The 13,974-nt window shown below is 32.5% G+C and overlaps 2 protein-coding genes across 2 annotated transcripts; both read right to left on the reverse strand.

Annotated features, from left to right (window-relative positions):
- Positions 1 to 4,413: 4,413 nt before the first annotated feature.
- LOC134728127 (uncharacterized) lies at positions 4,414 to 6,840 on the reverse strand. Its single transcript, XM_063592563.1, has one exon. The coding sequence runs from the start codon at positions 6,770 to 6,772 to the stop codon at positions 4,580 to 4,582; it is 2,193 nt and encodes a 730-aa protein (XP_063448633.1). The 5' UTR covers positions 6,773 to 6,840; the 3' UTR covers positions 4,414 to 4,579.
- Positions 6,841 to 11,984: 5,144 nt separating this feature from the next.
- On the reverse strand, positions 11,985 to 13,628 carry LOC134681522 (uncharacterized). Its single transcript, XM_063541162.1, has one exon. It carries the CDS (start codon positions 13,626 to 13,628, stop codon positions 11,985 to 11,987), a length of 1,644 nt encoding a protein of 547 aa, XP_063397232.1.
- Between the last annotated feature and the right edge of the window lie 346 nt (positions 13,629 to 13,974).

Genomic DNA, 13,974 nt, shown 5'->3' on the forward strand with positions numbered 1-13,974 from the left:
TACCAATTCTTTTAAGTATAGACACCCGTCGTGTTGCTTATGTTATAACAAATCCGGTAAATAGTCTTATTCGGTAGGTCACATTCATGAAAGAGAAGGGGATTGTAGGTTCGATGTAAGGAACATATTTGATAGCGATATCATTTGTGAATATCTAAGTTATATAATGCCAATATCTAGAAATTATTTATCGTTCAAATTGTCTTCTTATGCAGAATTTTACAATAATATATATGCGTACATAATGTTTAAAATTACAGTTAAATATATATCATACATCAGCTACACTTCTTGTTTTTGGATTAACTTCATTGAGAGAGTTCATACTGAAACAAATGGAAATTATGAGAAAGAAACATACAAAATGTTAGTTAATTCATAAGGTTGAAGTACTTGTAATCATATTTCAACGTTATTCAGTTCGATAGAGAGAAACGAAATATCAGGATGGCAGATATTACATTTCATTCTTTATAATACATTTATAAACATAAGGGCTATTTCTCTTCATCTGTCTCATTATTAGTCTTTTCACTCGAATTTGGCTTACAAAGTCATCTCAGTACCAGAATCTATGACATACGAGACGATTTTATTTTTGAAATTATAACTTTCCCCCACCTTAGTAGTAATATATCATTTTCACCTGCATATTGGATATACATTTCCCAACTTATTCGATAGTCAAGAGCTTACAGCTCCTACTAAGACTTTGCAAAAACGTCATCAGTGTCTGAGCAATAGGATTGAATTAATACCGGACGATCTTATGGAAGAATTAAAAAATGTAAGTTTTATTAATTTTTCAAGAAACATAATGACGAATATCCCACGTATTTTACAATTTTTAAACCCTTGTCAGATTTTCATTGGAGAAATCGTTATTCACTGTAAATGCAAAGACGTTTGGCCTCAAAATTGGCTGCAATTATTTCTTAGGAAATGCTGCAATCATACGAGAGTGTATTGCAAGTATCATAATGAAAAATATCACAAATTGAATATGACTAGACATGACCTTGGATGTAGAATTTACAATGACTATCTCTTATGTTTGAACATTTTACTTGCCGTTGCAGTATTTATTGTAACAGTATTATTGCTTTCTATATATTCCATTCTTTTTAAAGGTTTCATAATGACATGAATATTTCTGAAGTACTGCAAAGGGGTAGTTACTCCATCAGACGCATATGCATATGATATCTACATATCTTGCAATGAAAATGACGTTTATTTACGACATTGGCTGACGTCATCATTTGTTCCTTTTCTTCAAGAAAAAAAACTTAGTGTTTTTTTACCTTATCGAGATTGTCAAATAGGGCGACTGCGTGAGGAAGAAACTATTGATATAATGTCAACGAGTCTTAATTTCGTAATTTTGTTGTCCGAAGATTGCGAAAGTTAAACAGAAATGTGGATTAAGAAAGAATGGAAATATGCATGGTACAATTATAGATATGATATCAATTGAGAAATAATCGTTATAAATTATGACATGATGGACTATCAAGATGTGACACATAAATATTTGAGAGCATTTTTGGAAAATGAATAATTTTATAAATTTTTCAAAAAAGGATAAACTCATTAAGGCAGAGGTGTACTCATTTGCAACATTATCATGATTCCGTATTCAGAAAACAATTATGTAACGGACCATGTACATGATAGTTATCTAGACTCTGTACATTAAGATAAAAAAAATCGTAAAATCAAACATGACATTAAATCGAATATTTCTATAATTCTACAGTTAAAAACTATGCATACAATCATGTCTACAGCAATTAAGTATAACAAAATACTTATAAGTACTAGCAGTTTATTCAGCATAAAATATACATCAACAAAGATCTCAGCATTATCACACATGTTTTTGATATCTAATTAATAGTTATCAAAAGTACCAGGATTATACTTAAAACAGTTATAAAAGAATTAAAAGAACAATCTACTGAGAGGAAAACTAGGATAGTTTGTCAGTAGGAATTATATGACTTTCAAAAACGTTTCTATAATAATACGAATATTTTACTCGTATAATTTGTTACCATCGTATTATTTTCTATGATTTAGCAAATATCAGCAGTCTCTTAAACATTGATTCACTCATTCTTTTTCAAGATATTTGTCATTTTGTGATATGTGTGCATACCAGAGGGGCTTTTATCGAAAACAAAAAATCTATCAAGCTAACCAGGAAGACTTCATTTACTATTTTTAAATTTCAAATGCTTTTCAAAAATTATAATTGCTTAAAGTATGACACTTCATACCATCTTGAACGTTAACACTTCAAATAATACTATAGATATAGGAAGATGTGGTGTGAGTGCCAATGAGACAACTCTCCATCCAAGTAACAATTTAATAAGTAAACCATTATAGGTTTAAGTACGGCCTTCAACACGGAGCCTTGGCTCACACCGAACAACAAGCTATAAAGGGCCCCAATTACTAGTGTAAAACCATTCAAATGGGAAAACCAACGGTGTAATATATATACATGTATATTGAATATGTTGAAGAAGTTGCAAACTATAAGCGACGATCATGTATCATATAGAGATCAAATATCGAGTACATGTAATGTAGTTGACTAATCGACAAACACAGCTTTCGTGTGTTATTAAAATTCTCTAAATTATGTTTTATTGGCGTTACTTGACTTCTAAAGGAGGTGAAACTATTCGAATAAAATTGATTGTATAATTTGCCTCTGTGCTGAGCCTCACTTATATTTTTCAATTTCCGTAAAAGATTTGAACTAGATTAAAGTACCTACGAGTATTCTGATATCTGTGCAGTAAATCTATTCGTTCTATGTCTGTTGTTTTTTCGTTGTTTTTTTTTAAGACCATCCTAAATATTTAGCCAAATTTAACTTATTTTCGCAGAGTTTCTTTATGTTGTGTTGTTACAACACTCTCAAAGATAAAAAAAAAAAAGATGGATAAATGCTAACACAAATGTTTATTCCCGCCATAATGTTTAATGTTCTTGTTCGAAGTCAGAATAAAGTAGTTATCCTTATTCGTTAATGTCCGGCATATTTGATTTTCGTTAATAAAATTTAAATACATTTTGCAAGCAGTTTTCTTGTTCGAATGGTTTCTATTTTCTTGTCAGTATGTTCTATATAAATATATGGTATATTATATAGATTTACTCATTGTCGAAGGTCGCAATCTATAAATTCCTTCTTCTAATCATTAGACTGCTTTTGTTTTGTTGTCTCATTTGCCAAAATACCACATCGATAAATTTATTTAACATTCTAACATGACGTCCTTCAAACGCTTTGAGTACACACCCGTGGTAAAATATGAATATATTGCATTGGCTGTTCCGATCGTACTCCCACGTCATATGTTTATTTATGAATGAAGTAGTCAACGTCATAGAATGATGACGTTATAATTAAAACATTTTACGGGAAAATACACGCTTTTGATACCGAAAATCATCACAACAAGGAAACGTAAACAAACGATGCTAAAATGTGGTATAAGCCCAATTTTTTTATATACATAGAATACATTTAAGTAAGTTATCATTAAAATTCATCCAAATCTATCTCAATAAGTTTTGTAAATAGTTTGAGCATGTCACTTTTTCTGTTTGCTCCGTTCTTTTACGCCAATCTGAAAGTGCGTTAATTTATGAGAACGGCAAATAATGGCCTCCACCAAGAGCGCTTCGATCCAAAACAATTGCCGTATTTGTCCTATTAGAATCGAAATAATTCATGGGGGCTTGAATATATCTAGATTTTACCACGGGTTGTCCCTTTATGCCGATATTTTACCCCTTGCTATCGCTCAGGGTCAAATATTTGTCATAAAGGGCCAACCCGTGGTAAAATAACGATATATTCAAGCCCCCATGAATTATTTCTTAACTATTGAATGGAATATTCATAAAATCAATTGACTAAAATTCGAAAGAATGACTTCAAATCTAATGATATTTGTTTTAAAATGTCCTTTGGAAAATTGTAACATTGTTAAACGTGACAAACAGTATCGTATGACATACTAAGTTCTTCAGCACATATTTCTTTTAATATGTTTTAATCATGTGAAGTTCATGCCCCACAATTACCTAGTTCGCTTACTACGACATTGTATATTGTCCATATTTAGTTAGAATCAGTGTTATATCGGTAACTGTCACTTAACATCAATTAAAGAATCAATATTCAGAACCAGCTTCCTGTTTTTGAGTTAAATGAGAGTAAATAACTGTATATATTGCAAGATACCAAATCAGGTGATATTACTTATTAGCATATCGTGCATGTGAGCATTACGACGGGTGTCACTTATGACGCTGGATCTTATGACTATCGTAGTTTTTGATTTTAGAATCGATGTTTTCTTTACTTGTTGTTATAGTTTTTTCGTATTTGCCAAGGAATTGCCATTTCCTTTTTTACTATTGTTACTGGAGTATCTATGACCTCATTTGTATCAAAGGGATTATTATGTTAATACAATAAAGCATTACAAATCTATTAACAGTTCGTTTTTTCGTAAATGAAACGGTAATTCGTCAGTTACAAATACGTTTCTCATTTCAGTAATGTACAAATATCTTCTTCAATCTTATTTTCAAAATTCGAGAAGTTAATGACCTTTTTTAAAGTAAAAAATCCTCGAAAGAACTTCTTTACAGTGTCATCGCATTTTACGAAATCGTAATTGATGACAATAAGGTTCCGACTTAAGTCACATTTGTAATAATTCCAAGCATATTTCCATTCTTTCTTATTCCATTCCTGAGTGCCATTGGTAATGTCACTAAGAAGTATTATAAAATTTCGACTTTTGGACATGACGTCAATCGTCTGTTGTTCCCGAGGAGCTCCGAATGCACTGTCCCTAAAAAACAAAAACACATCGAACCCTTTTCCCTCAAGATAAGGGACCAAGGAAGTTAACAACCATTTCCGGACTAGTGGATCATCCTCATTTGCAGAAATATATATGTCGTGTTTTATACAGTTTGGCGCTACTGGCTTCTTTACAAAGTTGAATATAGATCGTGTTAATATAAAACATTCAGACCGAAGCTTGAATAAAATCGATGCTATTATGATCACTGCAGCAAATGCTGAACATATCGACATGTTTAACAACGAAGCATTGTTATTTGCCTCAGAACATCCAAGATCTACTTTATTCATTTCAGTAATAGGACGTAGTACACCATTATGGTCGCATACAATTTGTGTGTTTCCAGTACAACTTTGGTATTCTAACGGTAACCATATCTTTAACCAAAGATCCTGGCATTCACATTTCATAATGATTTGTCCTAAGGCAATCTGACATGGCTTCAGCATCTGTAATGACCTTGGAATCCGTTTTATCGCATTGCTTGTTATATTAACCAGTTGTATTTTTCTAAAACGATCTAGGACGAGATCTGAAATGGCTATTATTTGGTTGTTTGAAAGATCCAGTTTCGTTATCCTTTCAACCATTTGCAACCCAAACTGTGCTATCCTTTCTAAATGTCGTATGCTATTGTTTGTGAAATCTATTTGAAGATGGTCATACAAAGGCAGAGCTGACGGAATTCGTGTGAGTCCAGACCCAGAACAATCAACTATTGTTCTGTTGTCTATAGCAGGTTGATAAAAACAACGGCATTGTGGTGGACATCGGTCGGATAATGACAAGTTACAAATTAATTGATCAAGATCAGAATTTTTGATGATGTCGAACAATTTCCTCATCTTCATCTTTGCAGGAGAATCACAAGTCATATAAAAATTCAATCTGTGAAAGTTTTTGACAAGCAATTCAGATAGCTTAGCAAACGGGTAAAGTCTGCAATCACAAATCCACTGATTTCCCGTCACATATATCCACCAGCCACTTAATTTTCCTGCATGTCTAACATTAAGTCCATTGTCATTAAAAATTGAAAAGTATGATAAATTGTTATGCGACCCATCCAGGACTCCAAAATAAGAAAACTCGGAATTATCTTGACTTTTCCAATTTAATTCGTTTGTTATAGAGCTTATAAAGTTATTTGAAAAATTTGCCTTACAAAAGATGAGCTGTTTCCATAATATATTTGTTATGTCAAGCGTAGTTAGATAATTGTATGAAACATCAAATTTAAACAAACTTCCATTAACGTTCATTAAAAATCCAGGTTCGATATATTTTAGTCTGTTATGAGACAAGTCAATTACACGAATGAATCTCAAGTGCAAAAATGTTATATTATTCAGGTACTCTACTAGGTTATGTTGGAGTATGAATGTATCTAAGAATGTAATACATGGCACAAGATCAATTTCTGTTATTTTGTTGTAGGACAAATCCAAATATGCAATTTCCGGAAATTCACAGATATTACTTGGAAAACTTTGCAAATTTTGATGACGACTTATTATGTAATAAAATGAATGACGCAACGTCGGTGTTGAAACCGCTACACTTTCATAACTTTTATCACCAGTTTTTCTATCAATAGATAGTTTGCCGATGTTGTCAAACATCTGATAGGTGGAGCAAATACAATTTGCTATACTACGTGATAATGAGCTACACGTTAAATCCTTTCGTCGAAATTGTGTTTGTAACGCTTCCTGTAAAATATCGGCCATCGGTTTTGAGTCTTGTTCAGGATATTCTTTTAATGAAAATAGATAGTGAGGCAAATTATCTATTTTCGGATATTGATCCGTTTCTACAAAAAGAATTCCAAAAATGAGTTCAAAAAACATATTTATCCGAATGCTCATATAAAACAAGACACCAACTTAGTTGTTTTACGGCAGCTACGATATATGATTCCTCTATGTTTTAAACAACATTTTTTGAACACTTATGAGAGGATGAAATGATCGTCGTGTTTAAGCTAATACTCATACAGGTCTCTCAAGTATTTTCTTTAGTGCATTTAAGTATGTTATTCCTTAATGATAATTTTAATTGAGATGTAAGTTACAAAATATTCTTTTGATCCTAGCATCTTCCGCATCTACGGCCATGTATATGATGTATACTTTGTCTGTCAGCATCAATATGAAGAAAGGAAAATCTATAATATTTTCGCATACAGATTTCGTATCTTGTTCTAGAAAAGATCCGTTACAATATGTAAGGATTAACATTTGATGAATCAAACCTTTGTCAACTGATTTTGATAGTTCGTTCTTATGTTGTACTGTTAATCAAACTGTACTAGGTTGGGCAGCGTTGGGATCGAGCTTACATGTTTAGTCCTGCCACTTTTTGAATGTATGTGCTTGTCCCACGAACGGATCCTGTAATTCAGTGGTTGCCGTTTGTTGATGTTATATACATTTGTTTTTCGTTATTTTTTGGAAAATTAATTGAGCCGTATGTTTGGATTGATTGTCATTTCGGGGCCTTTTATAGCTGACAGTGCGGTATGGGCTTTCTTAATTATTTAATGTAGTACGGTGGCCTATAGTTGTTAATGTCTATAGATATAGGAAGATGTGGTGTGAGTGCCAATGAGATAGATATAACTAGATACATAGATATAACTAGCAAAGTTTTAGAATTTTGAAAATAAAAATGTATCTTGCTTTTACTACCTGCAAGTACTACTTTTCGTTATATTTTCTAAGTGCAAGGTGCCGAGATTATGTGTCAATGTGTGATGTGTCGTTGTTAGCTATATATCAACTGTTTTTGCATCTAATAACATCTTGAAGAGAACAAGAGAGTAGATGAACATTTTAAAGAAGTATTAAATAGGCCAGATTCAGAAACAACAGCAAAAATATACTAGAAGTAAACTTAGAAACTACATCAAAATCAGAGATTAATAGACTAGTAAAGAACCTTATCATTAATTTCCGTTTTTAATGGGGTTAAGCCTGCCAATTGATATTTTTTGTGTGTATTTATATGTTTTGATGTTATGCTATTGATTCAGAAAAAGGGAGAAGGTTTGGTACCATTTAAACGTTTAATCCCGCTGCAAATGTTTGCACCTTCCTAAGTCAGGAATCTGATGTACGTGTTTCTCGTTTCTCGTTTTTTTATATATATTAGACCGTTAGTTTTCCCGTTTAAATGGTTTCGCATTAGTAATTTTGGGGCCCTTTTTAGCTTGTTGTTCGGTTTGCGCCAAGGCTCCGTGTTGAAGGCCGTACATTGAACTATCATGGGCTACTTTTTTAATTGTTTTTTGGATGGAGAGTTGTCTCATTGGCACTCACACCGCAGCTTTCTTTATCTACTTAAAAAGAATACCCCCTCCCCCCCCCCCCCCCGGAAACAATAAGCTATCAACATGATCAACAGAACTATATAAATCAGATCCAGCCTTTGGAGCGAACATTCTACACACACCATTCAAAACGATTTGTCAAAATATGAAGATACCTAAAACCTGGTCAGAAGATAAAATTATTAGACTGCCTAAAAAAGGCGATCACAAACTGCAATAACTGAGCAGAATCACCTAATTACCAATCCCAGGTAAAATTTCAGCAAAATACTTATAAATAGAATAAGACAGTAATTGACAACAAAATCAGAAAAGAACAGACAGGCTGTATAAAACGAAAGTGTTGTGTGATCACGTATTTGTGCTAAGCAACATTGTCGAACAGTTCATAAAATGGCAGAGACACCTGATAATGAACTTTATCGACTTTAAAAACACTTCGGCAGTATACATGCACTGAGAAAACTTAATGAAGATCTTTAGACGCTAGGGAATACCAACAAACGTAGTACACCATCACTATATTTTATACATAATTCAGATGCACTACATCGTTTTGTTAGACAAGGCTGTATTATAACTTCACCCTTCTATTCATAATAGTCGACAATTGGGTTATGAAATCTAACATAAGCAATAACAACACAGTATCTTTAACTACCTAGAAGATCTGGACTATGCAGACAATCTGGCCCTACTGTCACGTCTAGAAACACATTCAAGACAAAACTGCTAAGTTACAAAAGAATGGAAGTATGATTGGATTGAATATCAACTTTAAGAAATCAGAAGTTATGCCACCACACATATTAGAGCCTCCTGTCTTAGATTTAAATTGAACACACCTGGATTGTACTTCATTTTTCATTTACGTCGGCAGCATCTTAGGGCGGGCAGACACAGACATATTAGCCAGAATACGTAAAGCAAGAACTGCATTTTTAAAACTAAGTCACATCTGGAAGTCAAACAACATCAGTAAGAACACCAAAATTAAACCATGTAACAGTTTTGTACTAGCAGTGCTACTATATGGGGCAGAATGCTGGAGAATGACGTCAAAAGACATCAACAAGCTCTCCAGTTAATACAACGGTTACCTAGAAAGACCTTAATGATATTCTGGCCGCGTAAGATAAACCTACAAAGACCTCCATGAAACAACAGGATTCACCATTATGGAGACTCTATTGAGTTTTCCGAGTTTTCACTCTAAAGAAAGGCATAGATATCTTAGACTTTACCACAAACATTAAAGAAAATAACCCCTGGATTTTTAACAGACGAATAACTGTTCTATTTGTAACCATAATCACACATTACGAGAAAAAAAAAAAATTTATTGCAATTTTGTATTTTAATTGTTTACTAAATTTTATATCTTGTTTGATGCATTCATGATATAAGAATATCACACTACTTCTATCATGTCTTGTATTGAACATTCTTAAAATAAAGTTCTTCTTTCACTTTGGAAACAAATAACGGCAATCTAGTAATCTGCTATTCATTTAGTCAGAAATTTATTGTCTTGTTTGAATTGTTTCTGCTTTTACTACAGCGGGCCATTTATAGTTGATTTTTATATATTTTATATTTTTTTGACACCAAGAGTTCATCATTTTTGAAAGTGGTAGTTTTGTCTATTGTTGCCTACGTTCACGCCACGTTGGTTTTTGCTGGTTAATAAAGCCTCATTGAAAATCATAATATGTAAATATATTTCGTTATATCTTTAGACGGATAGAAATCGTTTCCCTATCCGAACATGGTTGAATTGTTGTATATCATAAATATTTTGAACACTCCTCTTCAGTATCAGATTTTAGCATGAACAGAGAACAGAAAACCTCGAGTTATCCAAAGACTTAATAACCTGTTAACTCCGGTCTGGAGAAAAGATAAAACCAAATCATTCATGCATGAAACTTTTACAAGACGAGACCTTTTCATTGAAAGAATAATTTGAATGCGTATAATGGGGAAGGGACGCCAATTGTTACTTAGGCAGATAACAGAAAAATTCATTTAAATTTTAGCACGGAAAAGACAACAGCATTTATTATTTCCAATTGAAGGTTTTATTGCCATCTCATTTTATAGATGAAAGATAATAACACTGATTTTTTTTTCAGTCTGACATTTATACGTATCAATAATGAGGCATTTGAAACGTATATTTGTAATTAAATGATTATCATAAACTTCATCTGCATTCATTCGCTCTATGCACCTCCTCAAATAATACTGAACTCCGAGAACAACTCAAAACGGACAGTCTTTTATCAAATAGCAAAATCAAAAGCTCAAACAAGTCCAACGGATGGATAACAACTGTCATATTCTTGACTTGTTACATGATTTTTTTAAGTAAAAATTGGTGGAACACATTTGGTTTTATAGCTAACTAAACTTATCACTTGTATTACAGTTCCATTAAATTACATTGTGTTGACAACGATGTGTGAACAAAACAAACTGACACATAATAGGTAAAAATGATAAAAGAGGGGTACAACAGCCAATATTGTTTTAGTCCCTGTGAAAACACACAAATATGAAACAAAACAGGCGTAAAAACAAAAAACAATAAGCAAAATTGAAAACAAAAAAAAACAAAAATGTACAGAGGCACGCCAAATGCGTATCGCATAAATTACACATAACTGCAGAAGTAATATCCAAAAAGACAAATAATGTTATTTGAATAATGATATAGCTACTTTGTTATACTTTCCTACATATAAATAACTGTGCAGTGGTAACATAAGTTAAGTTTGGGTGCAGCAAAATTGTATTTTACGTAAATCATATCATTAATTTGTCAAAATCCCACAATAAGCACAAGTTGTATCGGTGTTATCACAGTTTTATTTGTATATTTGTATCTTTAAAGCGTAACTTCTTTTAGTTGAAAAAATAACCTGAAACGAAGAAAAATATTGATTAACATATATATCTAAAATAATAAACGGTGATGCTGTACTGGACATTTGTCAACTAAAAACTTCAATTAAATGAAGACAAATTTAATTTCTGAACAGGCAAATATTTAAAAAAAATAGTCAACCGTTAAATTTTTACAACGAGTATATCATGTATATTCAACAGTAACAAATGGAAAATTTAGCATATACTTACCACAAGTTGGTTCAATTTTTAATACTTTGTTGACCATGTTTCAAATTGACCGTTTAAGTGTTTCAATTTCGCCATAAGCAGAGATAAGACTATACAGGATTAGGGGTAGTTCCTTGGTTTTTACACTCCTCGTCTCCCCCAATGAATATTATCTTATGTTATGGATGGATGGCTATTTAACAGCCGAAAAACATCCAAATAAAATGTTTGTTTGGAATAAAAATAAACAAGTGCGATAAGAAGATAAACCCCGTAATCAGTTCACAGAATACTAAATATGTAACCCTCCCCGGACACATTAGTCTGTCTCCTAGTCGAACATTCTTTGTTCTCACTTCTCTCAATTTTTCGCACTTCTTGCAAACACGCTATCACTAGAATACCAAAGCTGTGTCGTCAAATTGCTTAAAAATTTCGTTATATTTTGGTGTAATCGTTTAAAAATATTACCCAGAGCGCATTCTATTCGGATAAGATATAAAACTTTCGTATTTCCTGTCGAACTCATTTCAGACTCGCAGTATTGATGGTTTTCTTTTGTATTAATATATTGATAAAAATACTAGAATTGACATATGTATTGTACCTCTAAAATTTTACTTACATTTTCAAAGTTGCCATATTTCTATGTTACTTCCCCTATTGGTAATTACAAGTATTTGGTTGGTGGTTTTGTCACATGCAATGCTTAACGGATTCTGTAAATCTTCAATTATTGCATTCGCTGTTTTCGAATTGAGATTAAATCTCATGATGGCACCGTTAGTTTTGTCACTGTAGTACAATCGATCTTCCTTGTCAATAGTAATTCCTCCAATATCACAGGTTTCATTCCACTTCTTTTCTAATATAACTTCCTTTCGATAATTCACTGAATCTAACTTACAAATTTGCTTATTGTCAGACACATACACGTTGCCTTTACTATCAACACAAATCCTATTTGCGTGAAAGCCTAAGCCTTCTTTTTTTATGATTGATCCCTTTAAATTTGAAAGAACAAGTTTTTTCTTACGAACTGTATACATAACTGCATTGTGATATGCAACACATTTTGAGTTATAATTTAGAATAAATTTTACCGTTTTTGTTGCCGTATTGACAAGACTAACACCTTGTGCAGGCATTGCCACTAAGAACAACTCATCATCAATAACTGATACATCTACAGGAAAATCACTTAAATCAATGCGCTCTATACTTTTTCTTATTGTATTGTAAGCCAATACTGCACGTGCATTACCTATAAGAATTAACAATTTATTTGGATTCAGGCAGCTCCTAAATATTTTACCATCCTCTCCCAAATCAAACTCTGTTGAATTGTAAGCATACAGACGAGATGCAGTCATTCGTACTCGGACTGAAGTTTGTACCCCTGAATCCCTTTTTGGGACTATTATATTTCTTTTATCTACTACTTCAAGCTTAACGTCTCCTAATTTCGTACAAACTGTATTGATGTCATTTGTTTCTTCTTTGCGAAACGACAATTTAAATAGCTTGAAAAAGTCTTGAAACGTTTCAAAGACAGATTCCTCTTCATATTGTCTGCAATCGATATTCTTTGCTGCAATGAAAGTACGACATTCGGAAGAATTTGTGATAAGTAAATGGAGAGTGTTTTCAAATGATGATAGCACATTGTATCTCTCTAGGGAAGCCTTTATATTTTTAGAAATTTGAGCTCTACATTGCTCGTAATAACGGTCTAGCTGATTTCCAATTTTATCTTCTGATTCATTTAAATACTTATTCGTGTTCTTACGGTAATCGCTCACTTGAATTCTGATTTGATATTTCTGAAAATTTAAATCAGTTAAATTCAGTTCCTGTTCTTCTATTAGTGACATATAATTGGTCTTCAAATTACCAAGTCTTAATTCCAAATCAGTAATCAAAAATGATGTCCTTTGCTGGCACCCTGAGGCAGCGTTGTCAATACTCTGGACTTCAGAGCAATTGCTATGAACTGAAGGTGCGCAGAACTGGCAGTAGATTTTATCGTGAGATTTACAGTGCAAAAGAGAATCCTGAGATAATTTTTCATTACATGTACAAGGTCCTGTAATGACAGATTTATCCACTTTTTCTGCTTCTGATATTGGAATAATGACATGAAATTGTCCTAAATGTTTTTCCTTACATTCAATACAAATTGATTCTGAACAGTCAAAGCACCAAAGATCTATTATATTCTTGTGTTTTGCACCGGGACAAGACCAACACAACTCTTTATGAGATTCTGCCATAGCCAAATTAGAAACTGTTTGTCAATAAAGTGTTGTACTTGTCAAATGTGATTGCTGTACAAAAAAAAGTTGTTATGCTGTTATGTATTTTTACCATTCATAAATATCAAGTATTATCTCAATGTTAAACTCAGATGCATTCTTCTCTATCTGGAAAACTATATATTAAAGTTAAGGAGTAGATCAAGTAAGACCCCTTTTTGGTCACAAAATATAGCAGTTTTACAAAATTGTTCAAAGGTAAACGTTTAGATATTAATCAAAAAGTAGAATGCTTCTGCTACATACATATGGGCTGTTTTTGACAATACAGTGTACATAAATCGTCTACTAGCATTAGTAAGCC

The sequence above is a fragment of the Mytilus trossulus genome, chromosome 8 (genome assembly GCF_036588685.1).
Source record: "Mytilus trossulus isolate FHL-02 chromosome 8, PNRI_Mtr1.1.1.hap1, whole genome shotgun sequence".
Lineage (NCBI taxonomy): Eukaryota > Metazoa > Mollusca > Bivalvia > Mytilida > Mytilidae > Mytilus > Mytilus trossulus.

Coding starts and splice junctions, on each gene's coding strand:
- LOC134728127 (XM_063592563.1), bottom strand. CDS start 6,772: ATGAGCATTCGGATAAATATGTTTTTTGAACTCATTTTTGGAATTCTT.
- LOC134681522 (XM_063541162.1), bottom strand. CDS start 13,628: ATGGCAGAATCTCATAAAGAGTTGTGTTGGTCTTGTCCCGGTGCAAAA.